This window comes from Mesocricetus auratus, unplaced genomic scaffold, assembly GCF_017639785.1.
Source record: "Mesocricetus auratus isolate SY011 unplaced genomic scaffold, BCM_Maur_2.0 Super-Scaffold_100033, whole genome shotgun sequence".
Lineage (NCBI taxonomy): Eukaryota > Metazoa > Chordata > Mammalia > Rodentia > Cricetidae > Mesocricetus > Mesocricetus auratus.
The window spans coordinates 5,088,612-5,101,904 of record NW_024429213.1 but is presented as its reverse complement, the minus strand read 5'-3'; the positions used below and the strand labels follow the sequence as shown (position 1 = coordinate 5,101,904).

At 38.1% G+C, this 13,293-nt stretch overlaps 1 protein-coding gene across 2 annotated transcripts in view; it reads right to left on the bottom strand.

Moving 5' to 3' along the window:
* Efhc2 (EF-hand domain containing 2) overlaps positions 1-13,293 on the bottom strand; it is a 157,025-nt gene that overhangs the window by 78,656 nt on the left and 65,076 nt on the right. For both annotated transcript variants that reach the window (XM_040733737.1, XM_021233242.1), the window contains exons 4-7: positions 11,446-11,669; positions 7,852-8,103; positions 5,175-5,288; positions 4,322-4,460 (exon numbers count right to left, since the gene is read on the bottom strand). In XM_040733737.1, coding sequence (XP_040589671.1) covers positions 4,322-4,460; positions 5,175-5,288; positions 7,852-8,103; positions 11,446-11,669 — 729 coding nt within the window. The remainder of the gene's footprint in view (positions 1-4,321; positions 4,461-5,174; positions 5,289-7,851; positions 8,104-11,445; positions 11,670-13,293) is intronic.

Here is a 13,293-nt window from a genome sequence, read left to right as displayed (position 1 = left end):
TGCACTGATCAAAAAATTATAGTACACAAATCTGAGTACACTAATACAAACTTTAGATTCTTTGTCACAAAGTCATTAAGAATATAGTTTATAGCCTTCATTACAAGTCTTAAAATATGGTGTTGTTTTCTCAACTACCTAATTTTTGCAACAGATTTAAGTAACAAAGGAACTAATTTAGAGCTTTCCTCTGCACCCACAGTGCCATCTAGTGCATAAAAAATGAGAACTGTTCCACTTCACCCTTGACTTTTATAGCATCATATAGATCCTTTTTGGAAACTCTGGATCAAGAGTCAACTTCAAATCACATCTCCCTGGTAGCTCACATGGGTTCACAAAGCCACAGAATCATACATGAGAGAGAAGTTGGTTGTCATTGGGGTTTCATCACCCCAACTACCCTGCCTATTTCAGGTATTCAAAAATGTAAGGGCACACACTTTTGTACAAAGCATCTTCCCAAATATATTCTATAACTGATATTTGGGTAGACACTGAAACACTTATGTCTTCCTCTTCCAATTACATTGATTCCTCTAATTCCAAGTGACTTGTACATATGAATTGAATGGCTATCCATGACTGACTATATTCAAACAAACTTCAAAAAGATTGTGTGTAGAAATGAAGTCTAATGGTTCTACTTGTCATCTCAGGTAGCATCTGTGGAGAAAGACACCAAATACCTCAGAGTTCATCTCATATGATCTAATAACCCACAGACAGATCCAGACTGTAGGAAATCTAAAACTTAAATAATTTTGAAAAAATCATCAAGCCAAAGAATGCCAGATTTCTAAGACAAAACTAGATCAGGGCTTTGGATTACGGCCCCTATAAAGGAAGAACCTTGAAAACTAAGCAATCTTCCTTGGCTACAAAGGAAATCCATCTCTGCTTATAGTCAATACCTAGGCTAAACAATTAGTGAATTATACAGTCAGAACTCAACGTTCTATTCTTCAACCATCCTTACTAACTCTACAGGGGGTGTGAAAGAAGTAAAACTGAGAAGTCCATCAAGGCCACAATAAACCAGTTCTGTCTCTGCTGCTATACTTATCCTCTGCCATGTTCTCCTTCTTCTAGTCCTGAGAGTTCAGAGATGGCCAGAAAATAAAAGGTGCTTGAAAATGGTCTTCAGCCTTAATCTTAATATAAGTACTCAAAACCATTGAGAGTGAATGATTATGTTACTGCTTTGGTTTTGCCAATCACCAAAATCCATGATTAGAAAATATTCCTATAAGCTGAGCTTAATGGTGTATGCTTGTAAATACCAGTATTAGGAGGCTGCATCAGGAGGATCGCCATAAATTTATGGCCATCTTCTGTTACATAGTGGTACCAAGTCAGTATTTACATAGAGTGCCAAGTCAGCCAGGACTACAAAGCAAGACAGTGTTAGAGGAAAGGGGACAGAAGAGACAGAGATTGAAGGGAAGGGAGAAGAGAGAGTAAAAAGTAGAGAAAATCTTATTAATAAATAACCTAAGGTATAAATTCCTAGGTAAGAACAGTTCAAATTCAAATCTTTGTCTTTTTAGTGCCAAGAGAGACAAACTAGAACTCTTGGAACCTTTTAAAATTTTCATCTATAGGAAAGACCAACAGACTCTACCTGCCAATCTGTTTTTGTCCACATCAACAATGAGGAAGTGAACTACTGCATCTTGGCAGGCAAACAAGCAGAAGCAAGATGGCCACACTGGTTGATACAGGAGATGCAATGGACAAGACTGAGCAAGACGTCTATGGAGTGATCATCTCTTTAGAATCCTAAAATGAATGAAATAATCTCATCTTTCTATGGGACTGCTTCTCTCACAGAGCCTCAAGTATCTTTCAGAAATTCTATCAATCCCTGTACTTCTCTACAAATAGGAAAGATTTCCATGCATCTTCCTTGGATTGTGGCCAACTCCTTTTCTTTGTCATTTTTTTCTCCCCTAAAATAAGTCAGAAGGTTACTACATAAGACAAGGATCTAAAGCACTAAGGCTCTGGGGGTTGGGGAGATGGCTCAGTTGGCAAAGCTGCAACACAAGCATGAATATCTTAGTTCTATAACTAGCATCTAAAACAAAACAGGCAGGCATGACAGCATGTGCCTATAATACTAACAATGGGGAGATGGGGTTTACTGGCTATCCAGTCTAGCAGAACTGATGAACTCCAGGTTCAGTGAGAGTCTATGTCTCCAAATTAAGGTAGAGAGCCATTGAGGAAGATACTCAACACTTATCTCTTACCACTACACACACACACACACACACACACACACACACACACACACACACCAGAGAGAGAGACAGAGAGAGAACAAGAGACAGACAGACACACAAAACCTCTTCCAGGACTACAGTTACTGGTGGCACTTTGTTCTGGTTCAGGCATTAGCAACAGCGAAATATATAAAATTCCATCTTATCAACTTTTAAGACTACATGAATTATGAACAAAATTATCACTGTTACCATCACATTAATACTGTTCATTAAAATTGCTTGTTAATGTTTATGTCAACTGTTACAGTACATGGAAAGGTTTTTCATCCTTATAAATATTTTTACCAACATGTCCCAGTCACTAATAAAAAATAAAGATCACTTCTTTAATTTTTAAATGCTGGAAATAACTACATTTTTAAACGCCAGAAATAACTACATTTAAGTAACATGAAGTGTATTGCTTTAACTTCACAAAAATCAGAAAAGGCAAATGTAAAAATTATTAGAGAATGTGAATTGTTTTTCCAAATTCCACCACAGATTGTCAGGACCTGCCAACCTATTTGAATATGCCAGAAAAGGGGAGTGAGGATCGAGAAAGAAACAATACAAAAGACATAAGATAAGAGTTTGGAGGGCTCTCAATGAATATTGCAGCAGCCTCATGTTTATTACTCACAGCAAATATACCCCAAGCAAAGGGGTAGAGCAAAAGACTTCCTTACCATGATACAAGGAACAAACAAACGTAATTAACTCCTTAATTCTCAAAACATGTAATAACCATGCCCTAAGTCAAACATCCTGTTATTTGGTCTTGAAGAGTAAAACATCAAATAGCCACGCCTTTGCCCAAACATCCTGTTATTTAGCATTGAGGAGCAAGAATAGGTTTGAATTCTCTGACCTTCAGTCAAGATGGAATGGGAGTCAATACTGTAGGCTCCAACAATGGATATAGTCTACAGTCATTTGTAACATTAAGTGTGGTATTAAAACTCAAAAAACGCTTTGTAATAATATTTGTTAAACAGGGTATTCTCACATGTTATGAGAAGTATTAAAAGATCAGTGTGTAAAAAAGGTTAGTGTGACTATGAAATGTATCCTAATTTTGTTATTTGCATAATTTTCTGCTCAAAATATGCTGTTGTATTAACTTTAATGGTACAAAGTACAGTTTTTACAGAATATAACATAATACAGTCTAGAGGAAACAAAAGATATGACTAAAAGAAATTAAACACTAAGACAGATTTAACTGGAATGGACTACAGGACATTTGAAGCTAATATATTTACCCAGAACAGCTAGGTTTGGGGCATACCAGAGAAATCACATTACCTCATAAAATTCCCTGTAGAAGCGGCTAAAGATATGAATGAGTGACCAAGTCCCTTTACTACAGCATTCATTTTTTTTCTATAATGTAAATATTGTATTCCCAAAATCAAGCTGAAAAATATAAAATCATTTTGTTTGAGAAATCATATGCTATTTTGGAATTGTTAAGGTAATCTGTAGATGTACTGGTTTTCAGTGACACAGCCATCACCAAATTTTTAATCTTCATTGAAGGTGTACTGATTCTAAACAGATATTTATATTCACTAAGGGAAAATTTGTTTCCCCGATGATTTTAGTACCACTAAAAGCTTCCTGGATGAGTGTCTCTAGCCCTCGAAATAAATATGTTCAAATGTATCCTCTAAAGAGAACCAATTTTAGAAATTAAAGTGAAAGATCAGCCACCAAGTTGACTCTTATCAGACCCAGACATGTTCATGAATCTAGCATGCAGATGTGGTCAGACAAATTCCCTTAATGAACCTGAAAGGGAAACCGGAAGTCCTTTTCATTCTTATCCCTTTGTATGCTTTATGCATCTTCCCTCAGAATATAGATTCCCAGGAGATCCATAATACTACACAGTGCAAACACCACACAAGGTTATTAGTCCTTGGACAACTTAGCTTAAGGGGCCTCATTTTCTTTACCTTTAACATGGAGACAAAGCAAATCTTAAGTAGGGCATAAAGCAGCCAAAGTGTTAAAAATGTTTTCTAGTCGGCGTGAGTATCACTTACCTATTCCGTACTTTGTCTTATAATAGGACTTGGTAAATTCATCACAGTCACAGAGGAGGACTTTTCTTCCCCACACATTGATGGTGGCACCTATAGTCAGGTCCCGGTCTGTATAAAACTCTTGCTCTACTTTTCCTAGCTGATAAAACAGAGGAAGATAGCATTGGCCCTATGTATCTGCCCAAGAACTATATGCCTTTTCCCAAGAAAAGAACTTTAAAAAATACCTTAATTATATTACTTACAACTAAATTTTAAAATCAAATCAACTCTAAGAATTAATTTTTTATCTCTTTTGGGTATATGTGTATGATATGTGCTATATATGTATGCGTGTGTTCATGTGTATGATTCATGCTGTATACAGACATACACATGTCACAGATGGTGTATGGAAGTCAGAGGAAACCTTGGGCGCTGATGCTCACCTTCCATCTCCTTTGAGACAGCATCTTTTTGTTGTCAGGAACTGTGTTTGCCAGACCAGCTAGCCTTTGATTGGCTGAGGATTCCCCAGCTTCCTATCACTCCAAAGAGCACTGGGATTACGTATGAACATCACCTGCCTGAATTTACATATGTTCCAGGGCTTGTTATTCTTAGGTCTTTATATTTTCATAGCAAGCAGTTTCCCCACTCAGCCATTTTCTCAGCATATCTAAGCATTATTTTAACACTCTAGTGCTTGCACAAACAACACAATGCATTATTTCTACATGTATTTAAATATGCTTATTATTGAAAAAATGTATTTCATTCACTAGCTCACAAGGCAAGAATATACAGTTCACCCCAACATCCAGGTTTCTCAGAAGTCACATAGGAATCAATAATAAAACTCTAGTATCCTCACCTGGTATTTATCCAAGAGGTAGCCATCTGCTCGCCATTCTGACAAGCCTCCATACACATTGAGGACTGCTCGGTCTGTTATTTGCCCTGGTTGAAAGATTCCAGGTGGACCATACTGTAAGATAAAAGCCAAACATGGCACATGTCTCCAGACACAGATGTGGCGCAATGCCAGAATCCATGCCAGAAATTGACATTGCTTCCTCTATTCTAACATCTAAAAGAAACACCACCATCTATCCACCTCTTGTTCGCCTGGCACATGTCCTCCACAGCCCTGAGGAACATACATTTCTTTTCTCAAACAGTTCCATACTATATATAGGTTTTCATCTTTTTCATTCTTTTGTTTTTGCTTTTGAGACAAGGTCTCACATAGAAGAGGATGACTTCAAACTCGTAGTTTAGGATGACCTTAAACTCCTGATCTTCCTCCTCTACCTCCCACCTGCTAGGATTATAGGCATATGTCAGCCAGCCTTCCATCCCACAAGTAGCCATCTGGTTATTTCCCCCATTGAACTACCAGATGGAGAACCATTTAATCCATTGTCTGGTTCTCTTTCCAGACTTCACCAAAACATACACCATGGGCTCGGGCCACTTTGTATATTTCTCTAATTGTTGTATAGGCAGTCATCCTTTTTTTTTTTTGGCTTTTCGAGACAGGGTTTCTCTGTGTTGTTTTGGAGGCTGTCCTGGAACTCGCTCTGTAGACCAGGCTGGCCTCGAACTCACAGAGATCCCCCTGCCTCTGCCTCCCCAGTGCTGGGATTAAAGGCGTGTGACACCAACGCCCAGCTAACAGTCATCCTTTTTATTCCCTAAGTGCAAAGATCTCCATGGAAGGATGATTGGCTCCTTGCCACCATTCTTTATTCTGTCTAGCAAGCTGTCCAGCCCTGAGCTCGGGAAATGGGGTACAGATGGCAGTCTGGATTGTTCTCAGAACTTCAGCTTCTTAACTCTCTTACCTCAACACATTGCATGCTCCTCGCTTTGAGTGTCCAGGGTATACCTATCCCTTCCAGGTCTCACACCAGTGAGAATCTATATTCCACCAAGTAGGACATAAGCCATTTCTTTTTCATTATAGCCCAAGAGGTGGCTCACAGAATTCGTTAAATATTTGTTGAATAAGTAAATAAGATGAATCTACTGATGGTAAGACATACTGCAAATGTCAGGTGCTTCATTAGTTCATATTTAACCTATTTTTTAAAGACAGTCTAAAAACAGATTTTCCTGGCTCCTCCTGGAGGCCTGCTGTGCATATTCTAGAGCTCCCTGGGGGACAAATTTTACCTTCCCTGAGCCTCCAAGCAACACAGCAGGACTTCTGGCAGTAGACACAGAGAATCTGGGAGAGCCTCCTATGAGAATTGAATGGCCAGCGGTTGTTTGCATAAGAAATGAGCCATCCTAGTAACCTTTTCAGAAACAGTAAGAATGAAGTTTAAATAGTTTATCCAAATTAGATATAAAATGTGACAAAGACCTGTGAAAAATAACTTTGTTTCTCTGTGACCTGATAGGTCTTAATAAACGAATTCTCAGATAGTGGCTCTTAATGTATCATCTCATTTAAGTATTCTAGTTATGGAAGCTCTGCTTACTGCATTTTAAAGATGTGGAAATATGTGTTCAAAGAGGGTAACTGGCTTGCCCATGCTCACATGGCTATTAAAGGACAAGTCTACAATTCTAGTCCAAGTATGTCTTTGTGTCATTCCTGCTGTGCCAGTTCCATTCCCACTCAAGTGTTTGTAGAAACATGCCTGACAAATCTTTGTCATAGTAAAGAAACTGCTAATGTCATTACTGCAGTGGTTACTGGCTAGTTGGTGACTAGTCACCATACTTCGAATTGTGATTCATTCCTTTGCATTTGTGTGTGTTTGTGTACACATGTGTATGTGCACATGTGTGTATTCACACCTCAATAAATACCACAATACCATGGGGTCTCCTTTGTAGGATGTACAAGTCAAATGACAGAGTCCCAGTCAAAGCCAGTCAATTAACTTCAAGAGAGTCCCATATTTCATAATACTGATTGTTGTGAATTCAACAAAAAATAGTTTATTTCCCTTCATCTATTCCTTTCCTTGTCATAAGTGTGCTGGCTAGTTTTTTTTGTACCCTAGTGGAGTTATTTTTGTTTGTTTGTTTTTGTCAACTTAGCACAAGCTAGGAGCATCTGAGAAGAGGAAATCTCAATTGAGAAAATGCCTCCATCAAATGGGCCTGTGGACATGCCTGTGGGGCATTTTCTTGATTGCTGATTGATGTGGGAGGGCCCAGCCCACTGTGGGCAGTGCCACCAGTGGGAAAGTGAGTCAGGGTGACATAAGAAAGTAAGCTGAGCAAGTCAGGAAGAGCAAACGAGTAAACAGCACTCCTGCATGATTTCTGCATCAGCCCCTGCCTCCAGGTATCTGCCCCTTCATGAATTCCTGCCCTGAATTCTCTCAGTGATGGACTGTGATGTGGAACTGTAAGCTGGAAAAAAAACCTTCCCCTACAAGTTTCTTTTGGTCATGGTGTTTTAGCATAGCAGCAAAAACCCTAACTTAGCCAAGTAGCATACAGTAACTGTCATCACAGAGTCACCACACAACATTCCAAAAATGACTTAAGTTTCTTGGCCCACAAACATACTGACTCAAATTGCTTACCTTGGGCACCTTACTCCTCCGAAGGAACGATGACATAGCATCCCGGCCTGAATTAAGGGGCAGAAATTCTCTGATTTCAATAGAACCATCAGACAGGAAGTAATGCAGAACAAATTCTCTACGGTCTCCAAACAGTGAGGATGAGTCATCCCACAGACAGAAGAAACGCAAAACCTTTCCATCATACTGGAGGTACCGTTTCATGGTGTCAAAGTACTGATAGGGACGGAAGGGATCCACAAACTCTAATGTCTGCAAATGGAGAAAGTTTCGGAAATGTTGTAGTCATTTCTGGTAGGCAATAAATCAATTAATAAAAAGATTTTTTTTCTGTAGACTGTTGTGTCATACTTTTTAAAAGATTTCAACTAAATATTATAACATACAGATATATGGATTCAGGCATAAATATATATAGCTTCATAGTCAGTTTTAAACTTAAGAATATAGGAAAACATTAGCCGGGCGTTGGTGGCGCACGCCTTTAATCCCAGCACTCGGGAGGCAGAGGCAGGCGGATCTCTGTGACTTCGAAGCCAGCCTGGGCTACAGAGCGAGTGCAGTGCCAGGATAGGCTCCAAAGCTACACAGAGAAACCCTGTCTCGAAAAACGCACATTTTTATATGCAGACATTAGAAAGCTTTTTCGGATTTTGTTAAACATTTTTTAACATACTAAAGGATATTTCTGGAATAAATTTGAAGTTGGCTTTTCTCAAAGCCTTAGAACTTTATTAGGTATAGACAAACCCAATCTATGGTGACAGAAACCAGAATAGTAATTGTTTCAGTATAGGGGCTACAACAAGAAAGGGTGACATCAGGGAATTTGACCAGAAAGGGGAACAAAGGAATATTTGGAGGTTATGGGAAATAGTCTGTATCTTTTCTTTTTGGCAATGCTGATGATTGAAACCAGAGTCTCACACATGCTGGAGAAATGTTCTACTAGTGAGCTGTATTCCCCAACCCCAAATATTTTACATTGTAAATTTTTCGTATTGGTTACTTTGTCATACATATTTTACAAATCACTGGCTTGCAATGATTTGGATTTGAGATCTGTATGCCCAATCTCAAACTAATAATGTTTTAATTTTTAAAATGGGCCTTTTCACCAGAAATCCCCCCGTGTGTGTGTGTGTGTGTGTGTGTGTGTGTGTGTGTCTCACTTGTTTATATTTTTGCAAAGCTAAGAGGAAGAAATATATTTATGGTTGAATTTTGCTCAAAAAACTTCATATATCCAAAAAATGGAAGACCAGTAGAAATAGAAGCAGAGCAAATGGAGAACTTCCATGAATCCATACAGAAAGCCTCTTTGACTGGACTCTGCTATAGAAACAGTGAATTCCGTGGCTTTCTTGGTGCATCTTTCCTTCAATTTGCAAACTCTTAGCCCTGTCTTAGAGGACAGCTACCTCCATTCTATGTGGTATATGCACATGATGTTGTTATGAAAGGAAAGATTCACTGGGGAAATATTATATATAACATTTGAATTGAATTATGCAATTGTTCTATAATTTCCTGAAATATTGTGTCTACCTAGAACAGTCTAGGTACATGCTTATCTCAAGAGGAAAGCACAGCAGCTTTACAGAGGCTCCTCAAGCTTTATCCTTAATATTTAAGTGAAATTATGGGACCTCTGTTTTCATTAATTCAAATGCTTTTAATGTATAAGACTGCTAAGAAATGCATTAGTGGTCATATACCATTAACCTCCTGTTCAGTTTAAGCAAAGTAGTTTAACTTTACACATCAAGTTAGCAAACACTTAAGAACTAAATTGTAAAATTCTATGTAAAAGCCTCTTAACTTTCCTAGATTCCTATATTTACTGGTGAGTCTTCTTTGCCCTAATGGAATGCTAAAATGGTTCTCATAGTCTGGAAGGCAATTATTTAAAACATTTGCTTGTCCTTGTTTTATTTCCAATTCCTGGCACAAACTTTTTCTTCTTTAGAAATCTACAAAATCTGACAGTATTCTATGAAATCCATACAATATACCATCATTCACAATCACTATCATATAATAATAACTGTTAGTGAATGCATATAGCCATATGCAAGGAGCAGTAACTCTATGAATCTTTTTCCTTCAGAGTCTCTCTGGAACTTTAAAGGACTTTGTATTTATCAACCAGGATATATAAAGACATAAAAATGGGTCCAAATCTAAAAATCTCCTTCTACAGTGGTACAAAGTCATTTTACCTTAGATATTCCTGGATTAATAATACATATACTTCACAGGAAGCTTGTATGCCTACAGCATCAAAGAATAATTCTGCTGAGGCTAAGAAGCAGGTACAGGGGTATGGATCCTACACATAGTTTTTAATGTGAGATAAAAACAGAATCAGAGGAGAATTTCATTTATGATTTTGTTATTCTGAAAGGAAATTAATTCTAAGTTTTGAAAACAATAAAAATCAGAGGAAACTAATTAATGGAGGCAGCAATGAGAACATTATCCTTGAGTGGAGAGAAGAACTGATTAGAAAAAAGCATGAGGGGGTTTTCTGAAAGGAGAGGGTAAGGAACTGCTCAACATCTTAGTTTGGATAGAAGTTAAAACTCATTCCAAAATATATTTAATGCCTGTATATTTGGTCATGTATAGTCATATGTCAGCAACAATAAAGAAAATAGTGAGGAGTGGTAGTATACATCTGTAATCCCAGCATTTAAGAATCAGGAGTACAGTGAGTTCAAGGCTACCCTGAGTTACACAGTGAATTCAATACTAGTCTGTACTATCATAGTGACACCCTGTCTCAGGAATCTGTAAATGAATAAATACAAAACAATAAAAAGGGAAACAAATGACAATAATGAAAATCAAGGTAAGAATTCAGAGATTTCCATTCTAGTATGAACAAGGAGCCTAGTTAGGTATGTGACCTAGTCAATGATACTTCTTTTTTGTATTCAGAGCCTTTGGGGTATGTAGAACCTTCTGGGAAATAGATAACTAGGGTCAAGGGATCAGTTTTAAAAAATGCAGAATAGTAACACTGACTCTTTGCTCCTTACAATGGGATCAGATTTTAAATGCAATCATGTTTCATAACTGGGAGAAATTAAAATCATGTCTATTCCACTCTTTGAGAATATTTCAGCATCCAATCTCGCAGAGTTCCAAGAAGGAAGAAAATGTTCAAGGTTTGGTTTATTTGATCAGTAGCACAGAAGAAAGATTTTTCCCAGTCAGAGATAGGCAACTAAAACCAGAAAACACAAATAGAAGAAAAAAAAATGGGTTCAACTCAGATACCACTGGTGACTACAAAACTAATTATGGGCTCTGGGACATTATCTCACCTAAGCAGCTAACTAAATACTCCTGTAGCAAGAAAGGAGCCTCCCCCAAAAGAACTGGGGGTGAGAGTGAAGGGAGGCAGCAAGGAGAGGGGTGAGGGGTCATTTCTGTTCTGCAGCCACCATTCTGTTTTCCTTTCTATCCAAAGAACAAGACAGTTCTCTTAACTATAGTTTCCAAAGCTATTTTGTATCTACAACAAGAGTGCCAGCACCCTTCACTGATTCTCTGAAGAGAAGAAGTCACAGATGTATCGCATCTCACCTCTCTTCGCATCTTCATGTAGGGGTCTACTGGACGTGGTATTGGAGGATTCAGTTTGATTCCTATTTTCTTCAGAAAGTTTTTTGTGAATTTATCACAATCATAAATCTTGAATGTGCGCCCATAGAAGACAATATCTACGTTGATATTGAAGTGATACACATTATAAAACTGATCATCATCAGGAGGTGGGAGAGGAATCCGATGACGCCTGATAGAAGTGCCTGGGGAATAAATTTTAAAAATACAATTTTTTAACCATGTGGCTAGCATGAAGTTCCAGCTTATCTCCGCAACAACCTTTCCATGATTCCCTACAGCAGGATAGTGGGCAAAGAACACTATAGGTGTGTGTGTGTGTGTGTGTGTGTGTGTGTGTGTGTGTGTGTCTGTGTCTGTGTGTATGTGTATGTGTATGAGGCAGCATTATAATTTAAAGTCAAGTAAAAGGGGACCAAGATTTCTTAGATCCGGAGTTCCCCAACCAGCCTGATAATGACATCTGAGTTTCCTACATGCTGTTGGGGGAGTAATTCTATAAAGCATAAATAGTAGAGGACAGAAATGGATATAAAAGAGGGGCAGAGTTAGCACAGTGAGCAAAAAGACCACTCTGTCATGGCTTGCTTTCAGTTACTATATAAAACTCAAGGAATTCAACTAAACAAGGCATTAAGGCCCAAAAGTAAAGTGCCATAAAAAGGCATATGTTTGGCTCAAAAAGCTAATAAATAAGTGAATAAACTAACAAGCTTTAGTTTATATGTTCCAACACTGTGATATACAGCTTCAATAAGCATGATTGACTGTATGCTGCTTGGAAACGTCATAAGAATACCTTTTCATCTAGAAACTTATTCTTCCTTCCTCTATTACCTCTACCTATCTCCACCCAACTACCTCCATCAAATGTGGATTGCTAATGACTTCACTGTTTCAGCCAGTACTCTGGGTCATGGGTTCTTGATTTCATCATATCTTCCACAAACAACCCTAGTTTGCTTATTGTCTTCCTGGTAGAAACAAAGGGATAGTTCATTGTGCAACGGAACAGCAGCAAACAGGATCATCCGTTTTGAGCCAGTTCCCTAAGTCCCAGTTCCCAAGTGCCCTAGGGGGGATAGAACGAGGATGAGATAACACCTGCAAACACAAGTGGCACAAGAGAGGAACCCTGACTTTAGGAAACCTAAACCTTCGTGAGCAGTTCAGTCTTACTACACTGAACAATAACTGTGTCTGCCCTGTGTGCCGCAGGGAGACACTGCCTCTATCTTTCAAGGCTAGAAGCCAAGCTGCACTAGAAAGAAAGGCCATCTTTGTGTTTCCAAAGCTGTCTATTTATATAAACAGCCTTAAGAGCAAGATCTGTGCAAGGAGCAGTCTATCAAGATCCACAGAATAGGAAGCTCCTCTCACAGTTGTCTCTCAACATGTGTAACTGACTTAGGCCTGAGAATCTACCCACAGAGCAAAGGAAGAAAGAAGCAGAGCTCACCTGCTAACAGCACACAACTTTTGTGGACTCAGTATGGAAGTATTTTAGTATAAAGACGTCATCTTCTTTGTATTGTATATAGTACTGAGAATACTGCTTTTCTCAAAGTCTAGAGATACTTAAAACTTCGTCATTATTATTCATTAAAGAAGTTAACAAAGAATCTTTATGTGCCAGGAACTGTGTTGGGCACTGTTCCATTACTCCACTTATCTTTTCAGTTTGTCAAGGAGAAATTAAGTAAAATAATTTTCATCTTTTCTTCATAGCAATTTTAATTACTTGGTACATTAAATTAAAATAATAAAACTGTAAAATTAGAACTGGCATAGACTATTTTTAAATGTACT